Source organism: Schistocerca cancellata, chromosome 3 (assembly GCF_023864275.1).
Source record: "Schistocerca cancellata isolate TAMUIC-IGC-003103 chromosome 3, iqSchCanc2.1, whole genome shotgun sequence".
Lineage (NCBI taxonomy): Eukaryota > Metazoa > Arthropoda > Insecta > Orthoptera > Acrididae > Schistocerca > Schistocerca cancellata.
Genome location: NC_064628.1, coordinates 853,533,131 through 853,543,854, shown reverse-complemented (window position 1 = coordinate 853,543,854; position 10,724 = coordinate 853,533,131). Strand labels below are relative to the sequence as shown.

Sequence of the window (10,724 nt, the reverse complement as noted above, 5' to 3'; positions counted from 1 at the left end):
TCTAGAAGGTGTAAGTCAACTACCCTGGCCAGCAAGATCTCCGGATCTGTCCCCCATTGAGCATGTTTGGGACTGGACGAAGCGTCGTCTCACGCGGTCTGCACGTCCAGCACAAACGCTGGTCCAGCTGAGGCGCCAGGTGGAAATGGCATGGCAAGCCGTTCCACAGGACTACATCCAGCATCTCTACGATCGTCTCCATGGGAGAATAGCCGCCTGCATTGCTGCGAAAGGTGGATATACACTGTACTAGTGCCGACATTGTGCATGTCCTGTTGCCTGTGTCTATGTGCCTGTGGTTCTGTCAGTGTGATCATGTGATGTATCTGACCCCAGGAATGTGTCAATAAAGTTTCCCCTTCCTGGGACAATGAATTCACAGTGTTCTTATTTCAATTTCCAGGAGTGTATTTACAGCTTGTACAAAGTAGATATGTGCTTCAAAGTTTTACTGACCTTCAAGGTAGTCACCAGCACTGTGTATAACCCATTGTCAGCAATGTGGAAGTTGTAGGATACTCTTAGCAGTGCCAGTTGTGTTGACAGTTCGAGTGGTGTGATCTATTGGCCGCTGAATTTGTAGCAGTTGTGAAGTGAATACCGTGAAGTGTATCCTTCAGCTTAGAAATCGAGTTGAACTTACAAGGGCTTAAGTAAGGGGAGTGCAGTATGTGGTATAGCACTTACCAGCCCCATCAGTCAAACAAATTGGTAAAAGCTTGCACTGTACGTGCTTGAGCATTGTCCTGCAAAATGATGGTCAGGTCCTGCAGAAAGTGTCATCACTTCTGTCTCTGTGCTTTTTAATTTTTGGAACACAACCTACGACCAGCATAGACACAGAAGTGATGACACTTTTTGCAGGACCTGACCATCATTTTGCAGGACAATGCTCAAGCACGTACAGTGCAGGCTGTTAGTGATTTGTTTGACTGATGGAACTGCTAAGTGCTATACTATTTACTGCACTCCCCTGACTTAAGCCCTATAAGTTCAACTTGATTTCTAAACTGAAGGAAATTCTTCATGGCATTCGCTTCAGAACTGCTACAAATTCATCAGCCAATAGACTGCGCCACTCAAACTGTCAACACAACTGGCACTGCTAAGAGTATCCTACAACTTCCACATCGCTGGCAATGGGTTATACACAATGCTGGTGAGTACTCTGAAGGTCAGTAAAACTTTGAAACATGTATCTGTTTTGTACGAGCTGTAAATAAATAGTTGTCACGATTAAAGTTCCAACCCTCATATTGGCAGCTACACTTAATGTACATTTACCGTAAGCATTGTTTACAAAATAATAGTTACCTGAATTTGCGTCATCCATGCAGTGTAAGAAAGTCGATAGTCCAGTTCAGTTTAAATAGTTTAAATGTAGATTGCAGTATATGGAGAATTTTTGAAACATCATAAAACTTGTGGTAAATGTACATGTGGATTAAATTTACATTGAGCCTCATTTGATGTTTAAGGGAGAAGCAATGTGTGTCTGCCAGCAAGACTGATAATAATGTAGCTAAAACAACTCAGGTTTTCATATTCTGAAGGAGGACATTGCCCAAAAACTAAGCAATGTCTTCAGTTTTCTTTTGCTGTGTTTTACAATCTTAGGTTACACAAATGATAACATAAGTGGTGCTGTCTTTTTAAAAGTTCATCAACAGGATGTGCATAGCATTCTGGTAAAAGTATAACTGTCTTAAGTTTTTAATCTTGTTTATGTGCCTGTTAACCACTCAGTGCCTCAACTATATTGTGAATGCCTATGCATTTACTCCTTTCATTTTTTAAATTCCATCTAGGGCTTTCCAGTACATTAAATTTACAGTGATGGTGCATAGGAATGTGTGGAAATGTTTCTGAAATAAAATAATCTTTGTTTATATATTCATATAATTTCAATATATGTGTAACAAACCATGTTGGTAAAGGCCCGTAAAACGCTGAGTGAAAATATTAAATATATATGGCACAATACAAAATCCATACAATGAGTCAATAACACACCACATGTTTACTGTAATTATGTAATATGGATATAAAAATAACATTAATTATTAATAGTATAATGAACTGGCCATAAATGTTGCAAACTACTGTTATCTGTTGATATATCAAACTCCATAGTTTAACTTCTCTCTGAGGTCACAGAGTACATGAAGTACTGTCACTGCATAGTGGCTTGAATCACAATGGAACAGCTCCTGCTGCACCACGACCAAATGGGCTCACAGAGTTTGTAGTCAAATAGTATGAGCCTCTCAACCTGTGCAAGAAATAATAAATATGTTTAAACAATATTGTGTATTCAACAATACAGTGGATAGTTACATAATTTGATTAATGTAAGTACTACACAGAGGTGACAAGTCATGGGATAGAGATATGCACATATGCTGATGGTTTTGGAAATCATTAGGGAATTCAATATTCAGAGATCCACAGTGTCAAGAATCTGCGAAGAATACCAAATGTCAGGCATTACCTCTCACCATGGACAACGAAGTGGCCGACAGTGTTGAGATAATGACAGAGCAGCAGCACCTGCATAGAGTTGTCATTGCTGACAAACAAGCAACATTTCATGAAACAATGAGAGAAATCAATGTGGGACATACGATGATCGTATCCATTAAGACAGTGTGGTGAAATTTGGCATCAATGGGTTATCACCCATGAGAGTGTCTTTGTCAACAGCTCATCATCACCTGGAACACCTCTCTTGGTCTCGTGACCATTTGGTCCAGTTGAATCGATCACTGACCTGAAATAGTTAGGTTCGACTACTTGGAGACCATTTGTATCCATTCATGGATTTCATGTTCTCAAACAACGATGTCATGTCATCTGGCCACAATTGTTTGGGATTGGTTTGAAGAACATTCTGGACAATTCAAGCAAATGATTTGGCTACCCAGATTGCCCAACATGAATTCAGTCAAACATTTATGGGTCTTAATCAAGAGGTCAGTTTGTGCACAACATCCTACAGTGGCAACATTTTCGCAATTATGGATGGCTCTAGGGGCAGTACGTCTCAATATTTCTGCAAGATACTTCCAACAATTTGTTGAATGCATGCCATGTCACGTGATATTATGATGTGTTCCATGACTTTTGTCACCTCAGTGTATGTTGGATGTGTTCTGTTGAGTTCCCTCTGGCTCTGGGGCCTTGACTCAATGAACTCCTGAATAATCTCATTTCATCCACAGCCAATATCCATATTACATTCTTCTCATGGCCACTGTTATTGGCTTCTTATTTAATTTTGGAAATATTTCTGGTTAGGAAAGTTGTGGATTTGTGGACACAACATGCATTTACAGAACAACCTTATTGTATCCATTTACTATGCACAAGGTTAAACTGAATTTTGTCATACCTCACACTGTAAACAAACGCAAAAGAAAGCACATTGCATTAACAATTTGAATTCAAACACTTGTCATTAAAGACACTTGCTATGTAAAAATATAGTATATAACTACTTCATAGGTGAGTTCCTACTACATCCCATAGCTAGTGGCACCATCTGATGCTACACATAATTGAAAAACTGGCATAACATTACTGTTGACTGCTGTGGTACCACCACCCAGAGGGTCCTTGTCACCTGGAGCACTTTCTGGTAGGACCATGCCAAAAATCTGGTATATAAGCCAACCAAGGGTTGGTCTGAGTCAGTTATGATGTGGCCTGTGGAATGTGCATTGCATGTGCTACTGGTCTGGCAAGGGTGGGCACTGTTTGCCATAGACCGAGGTGGAATTTGGATATGGCGTGGACTAGTCTTTGCTTTGGAAAATGGATTCAAGTTAGCTTGCACTGTTTCCAAGGTGCATCCTGTAGATTTCTCTGGTTGTAAATAAACAAAAGTGAGTCTCATATACCTTGTGTGGATATTAATATAGGAAACAGGTGCATGCATTTAAGAAGTCAGTTAATTTGCAAAAATTGTTAACTATAAAGAGTGATTCCAGTTTAGTTTTAACTGCCTGTAGTTAATCATGTTCTGCATTATAACAGAAGAAACTTATTGGAACTGTTATTCCTCTAAGCATGTAACTCTTTCCTGGTATGAACACACTGGTGAGCTGATATAGGGAAAAGTTGGGTAAGACAGCAGTCTTAAGCTATGGATAGTTTTTGTCAATCCCCTTTTTTTGGGGGGGGGGCTACAATCTTGGTAGAATCTGTCTACAATCTCATTAAAATGTATGTTTTACTCCGAAACTCGAGAAAGTAACTTCCTTATAGGAACGTTTGTCATTGTAACCAAATATGCAGTTAAGATGATGAGGCTGGATAATATAACTAAGCCAATGATTTACTTTAAACAACAAATTATTTTAAATTTTGAGGTATGCTGCTTTTTAGTAGCTAAGAAAATGAATCATAATAAAATACAGTTGATACAATTAAACACAGTACATTTGATCAATTGGATGGAATAAGCATTTGGTAATGTACCAACAACATTGAATTGCTAGAAATAATTTCCTTAATCCAACAGCCCTTTCATGAAACCCTACCATGCACAAAGCATTTCCTTAATCCAGCAGCCCTTTCATGAAAGGTCTAGGAATTCAGTCACAAAATTATTAACAATAATTTCATTTCCAAGGGCAGTGTTTTCATTTTAAACTTCATCACAGCTGATGATTGTGGCATGTGTCATTGCTCTCACTTGGAACACTAGAACCATAGCTAAGTTTTCCCTTTCAAAACTGAGTCTATCACTCTGCAGCAGAGTGCAGACTGCTTTGAAACTTCCTGGCAGGTTGAAACTGTGTGGCAGACCAGGATATGCATCCGGAACCTGCTCTTTCACAGGCCGTGTTCTTATTGAATGACTTAAGCAGGCATGACTCACAACCTGCTCTCACAGCTTTACTGTACAGAAGCTGTTCTGCATGCACTAGAGCTTTTGTGAAGTTCGGAAGGAAGGAGACTAGATACTGAAGCAAGTAAAGCCATAAGAGCAGGTTGTGAATTTTTCCTACTTAGCTCAGTCAATATCATCACCACCTCTGAAAGTCCAGATTCCAGATTCATGTCCTGGTCTCCCACATAGTTTCAGCCTGCCAGGAAGTTTGTTTTTCCTTATTCAACACAAGTAATGTAATTTTATCCATCATCAGTTTTTTTGTCTGTATCATCATTAGTGTAAACATACTGGAGATCAATAGCATCTTAATATTCTGCTGAGTAAAAGAGCAGCTGATGAATGAATGGCTTCTTGATCTTAGTGGGAATCAACAGCTTGGCTTGGTTTTTTACAGCTGCCACTGTTTGCATTCTCCACTTTTTCGTCTTCCTCTTTTCTTTGCCAAAGACATGTTTTTCTTAGATCTCGTAAATCTCATAAATCTGCCCTCTCAGCTCCCCCATTACAGTCAGAAGTTGTGGAGCTTGGAAGTTGTGCTTCTTTCAGTTGGAGGATGAGTAGGCAAGATCATAATTCTGTATTGCTGAATGGGATTAGAACGTAGCTCAACTGAATCAAAATCAGTAGTCTACAAGTAAGTGAAGGTGAAATGTTGTAATGCTATAGGATGGTTTGAACAGCACAGCACTTTACTAGGTATAGTCTATTACAAGTAGCATTGCCTTTTCCTTCCTCCAACCTTTGAACTGACTTACCCCATCCATTTACTAGGAGACATACAGTTTAATGGGGATTCTGAATCATGCCACAACTGGCAGTTTTTCACATTCATACTCATTGCCAGAGATCAAGGAAGTGAACAATGACAGATAAAAATCCTAGAAGTGACTGGGAATCAAACACAACACCTTTGGATTGGTAGGCTGGCACTTTACCACTAAGTCCCTGAGCAATGCTGGTATATTGAAAACAAAATAATGTGCCCCATAGCTGCACAGATGGCACAGTAGGGCAGGGAATGGTGGTAGTGGTGGGGGCTCCATTGTGGGTGGTCACCACAGGGTAAGGAATGTGCAGTTCAACAGCTGATGATTGCTCACAATCAGGACTTGTGTAGTACAGGTAGCAAGTTTGCAATTGATTGTATTAACAGGTTATGCCAGTATGATCGATAATTTGACAAGTCAATCATTTATTATTAAAAATACAATAGGTTACAGGATTATGCTGGAAACACAAGGGAAGGAGCAATTTAGCTTTGTGTGACTTGTAAATCTTTATTTTCCCTTTCTCGTTGCCATGTTAAAATTAGCTTCGTTTGCAAAACCACAATGACAGAATCTTAAAATAGTCTATTAATAAGCGAAAAAATGAGGACAAGTCAGTTCAATAGCTTATGAAAAGCCCATTATCAGTATGAAAATAAACAGAATTTCTTCTGTTATCTTGTTGCAAACCCGTTCTAATTCACGTTTCACCAGCTATTGACAGCTCCTAAAATAATTACATTAGTTCATTGAAAAAATCTGTACTCACTCATGTGTGGTGATAGACAAGAAAGTTTGCATATCAGCTATATGTCAAAATAGTCTCAATTTTGTGCACAGTCATTTGACAAAAACTCTGTGATCTCAAACATTTTATGAAGTGTGGGAGACGTTGTGCATATTTCACTTTCACTTGTTTGCAGTCGTGAGCAGAAGGGAGTGCTCTACACAAAGTTCTGTTACCTTAAGATTAGAGAGAGATATACAGAGTGATTCTATGATTATGACGCAAACTTTTAGGTGTAATGGTGAAGGGTAAATGTATCAATTTGAGGCAAGAGACCTTGCTCCAAAAATGTTAGAGTCCAAAAGTGTAAGTGAAAATCATTCTGATACCACTGACAATGGAGTACCAGTACTGGTACTGTTTTGCTAAGATTGTGGGGCAGGAAACTTTGAGAGGTGGTAATATGGATCAAAACAAGAAAAAAGGTGCATTTTTTTCAGTAGAAGAGATGTCTCACAGTACTGAATAGCAACAACTGCCCATTGCTCTTTCAGAGCCCTAAAGCTTATTAGGCATTTTTCCCCTGTTTTGGTCCATGCTACAGCTTCTAAAAGTTGCTTACCCTACAATCTTAGTAGCAACAGTACCACTACATCTATTTCACTGTCAGAGGCATCAAAATAATTTTCACTTACAGCTTTCGAAATGGTCATTTCTGGAGCAGGGTCTCTTACTTTAAATTGATACATTTACCCTTCTCTGTTGTCCTTGAAAGTTTCTAGCATCATCACAGAATTACCCTGTACATCTCTCAAGTTTACATTTTGTGTGCAGCAAAGTACAAAGGCTGGTCAAAAAATATCCCACCTTGTTTTTTATTGTTGAAACCAACAGTGGTATCAGGATGCATGCGCACACTATGTTTCTAGGCATTAGTGCACATGTCTGATTTTTTTTTTCCATTACTGCAGAAACAAGCAGTTGCTGGGTAGCTGTTGATAAGTGAGTTTGTGTTGTGGGAAAAATGACAGGAAAGTTGGAATGACATTATTGCATCAAATTTTGTTTTTAAGCTTGGTGATACTGAAGTTGACACAATGTGCAAGATTCGACAACTGTTTGGGAATGAAGCAATGTTTACCACACATATAAAGTGGTGGTACAACAGTTTCAAAAATGGCTGCTCATTTGTGAAGAGTGAAGCTCATTCAAGTAGGTCCTCAACATCTACAGATGAGGTTGTTATTGATCACATAAGAACCCTGGTGATACAGGGTTTATGAACCATGATCAGAGAACTTGCAGACAAGTTTAAAATAAAAGTGATACCTTTTGAACAGCTTTCATATGACCTAATACACAGCAAATGCAAGCTAATGGCGACCCATACTTTTAATTGCAAACTGTTTGAATTTATGTAGTAACTTGCTTAATGTGGAAATATGACAAATGTGAGATGACCAGTTATTTCATTTATTGAACAGTTTCTTTAAAATTGTCTGAAAAAGATTGCAAAGCAGCTGTCATGCACATAGGAGAGACTGTTTCATTCATAATGGATTAAGCACATAGCTCAGATGTGGCTGCCTCTAAAGAGCAGAGAGTTGGACTCTCCAAATGCTCAGAATAAGACTGCATATCTGTGCTGGAATCAAGTTATCTTGTGTGACCTCTAAATATAGAACTGTTTAGAGAACTGAGATTTCAGTAATAAGTAACAAAATTGATGCATGTATTTAGAAATATGAAGGTCTTACGAAATTTCCAAGTAAGATAGTTAACTTATGAAAGTTGTTAATGGATAAGTTAATGATGGTTGTCTTACTTCCCATTTGATTCATCATCTTGGCAAACATTGTCATTGTTAAGTCAAGTAACACTACAAGAAATCAATTTAGCAGAAAGCAACAACTGTACATCAGCTGATGAATTTTGAGCTGTCCTTTGATGAATATCATAATTATGAAGAAATCAAAGATAGTTTACAAATATGGAAAACTTATATGCAGTGAACTCCAAAACACACTTTTGCTTATGGCAGATTTTACAAATTTTTGGAGCTTGATATACATAGCTAGCTGCTAGAGGTCTCTGCTGATGTAAATGCAAGCCTTTCATCTGGACATCTTTGTAAATTATCAAATCTCTCTTCTTAACCTTTTCATTCTGTTGCCTGACTATCCTACATTAAAATATATTGCTATGTGTGAAAAATACAATACTCGGAAAGAACTCTGAAGATAATGTAGAACAATGTACCAGCAGTAAATGATTAAGAGTGCAGGGAGAAGGCATAGAAGTAGGCCCAGCAGCACTATTGCTGTGTGACCACATTGTGTGCCAATCTCACATCACCACTACCACCACCACCATAATCATCCTCTTGACTGTCAGGGATAACATGTGATGCTTGTCCCACGTCTTGTGTGTCATCTGTATCGCCTATTGTAGTGCAGCATGGCTCAATGGCTCTGTTCAATGCTGTTGCCTGTGCTGTAGCTGATAAGTGATTGCTACCCGGCTCCTGTGATTGCCTCTACCTGTGTTAACGCGTGACCTTGCCGTGTATAAGTGGCATGTTCGAATTGCAGGCCAGCCTCTTGGTAAAAAGGAGGCTGGCCACTTGCTCTATGACAGCCTAATCTCTTCTTGTTGCTTTCCACACTTGTTTGTTCCACGATGTATGCATTTTATTGCTTGTAGTGATAAATTCCACTTTGGCAGTCCTTCCACGTGGCCCGTCTATTTACATCTACATTCATCTGTTTATCATTTATTGGTTCAACATTTAACCATTTTCTCTTCATTTTTTTTATTTCATCTGATTTTCTACATTCCTCCACAGCTCTTTGGAATCTCATTTCAGACACTTTAATCTTATTTCTCTGTCATTTGTAAGGGTCCAAGTCTCACGGGCATAGAGAAAAAGGCCCAATAATATCTGATTACAAAATTAGTTGTGACCATCTTGAGCTGTCACAGCATGTAAGTATTTAGGGGTAATACTAAGAAGCAATATGAAATAGAGCAATCATGTAAAATCAGTAACAGGGAAGGCAAATGGAAAACAGGTTTGCTGGAATGGTTTTAGGAAAGTGCAATGCAGCTATAAAGAAAATCACATTCAGGATGGTAGTGTGACCGATTCTAGAACATTTTCTTCTAGTTTTGGGAGTACTTCTCAAGTAGGCATGACAACAGACATCGGACTAATTCAGAAACACATTACTAGGATTGATACAAATCAGTACAGCTCATACAAAAGTTTAATATAAATGCTCAGCAAACTTAAATGTAATACCTTGGAAGAAAGATTAAATAGTTCTCAAGAGTTGGTAAAATTTAGAAGACCTGCATTTGAAGACAACTGTGCTGCTATTATGCAACCACCAACATGTATCTCACATAGGAATCATGAGAAAAAGATAAGAGACATCATGCCATGTAGAGGCATTAGTCATTTTTCCCTACCTCAGTAAGTTAATGAAATAGGAAATAAAATCAATAATACTGGTATGATGTAGTGCGTCATGTAAGGTACATCGTACCAGTATTATTGATTTTCTTTCCTATTTCATGTAAATGTGAAACTGTTGTAGTTTTTTAAAATTGATTTTTAGTTTTTTTTTGTATTCATCTTGCTCTTTTGGATAATTTATTTGATTTAGAAGATAGTGAATTGTGAAATGTGGTTTATTAGTCTCATAACATACATAATAAAAATCATTTGATTCAGGTACAGGAGACATGTCAAAAGTTTGGTAAAATTTTACTATAAACAAAGAAAGCTAATGTTTATATACAGCATCATAATAATAATAACAATAACAAAAATAGTATCTAAAAATCTAACACTAAATTATCCTAGCTCGTATTATCATGTCATCCTCTAAAAATTCTTCCTTTGAATAGTAGCATTTTTCCCCCAGAATCTGATGTAGCCTTATTTTTAGGATCTCTGGCTTAACATTAAATATATTTTTGCCCATTAATTTGTTATATATAATCATCTGCATATACTGTGGAGCCCGTTCATATAGTTTCAATTTGTGTGTGGGAAGCATAAAATTATTTTTATTTCTTGTGTTGTATGTGTGGTTAAAATTATTTTCCTCAAATAATTTTTGCCTGCTGTGTAGGAAGATAATAATTTCATAAATGTATATGGAGGGTACAGTTAGGATTTGCAGTTATCGAAATAATGGGTGACAAGATTCTGACCCCCCCCCCCCCCCCACACACACACACAAACTAAAAACTGACTGAATGCATAAATGTACAGTTGTGCCTGTCTGCAACTCGCTGTCTCCTCTATATGGTGACTATTAATGTA

At 37.9% G+C, this 10,724-nt stretch overlaps 1 protein-coding gene across 2 annotated transcripts in view; it reads right to left on the bottom strand.

Moving 5' to 3' along the window:
* Window positions 1-1,942: 1,942 nt before the first annotated feature.
* LOC126177122 (inactive pancreatic lipase-related protein 1) overlaps window positions 1,943-10,724 on the bottom strand; it is a 118,825-nt gene continuing 110,043 nt past the window's right edge. For both annotated transcript variants that reach the window (XM_049924392.1, XM_049924391.1), the window contains one exon: window positions 1,943-2,272. In XM_049924392.1, coding sequence (XP_049780349.1) covers window positions 2,194-2,272 — 79 coding nt within the window. In that variant the 3' untranslated portion in view covers window positions 1,943-2,193. The remainder of the gene's footprint in view (window positions 2,273-10,724) is intronic.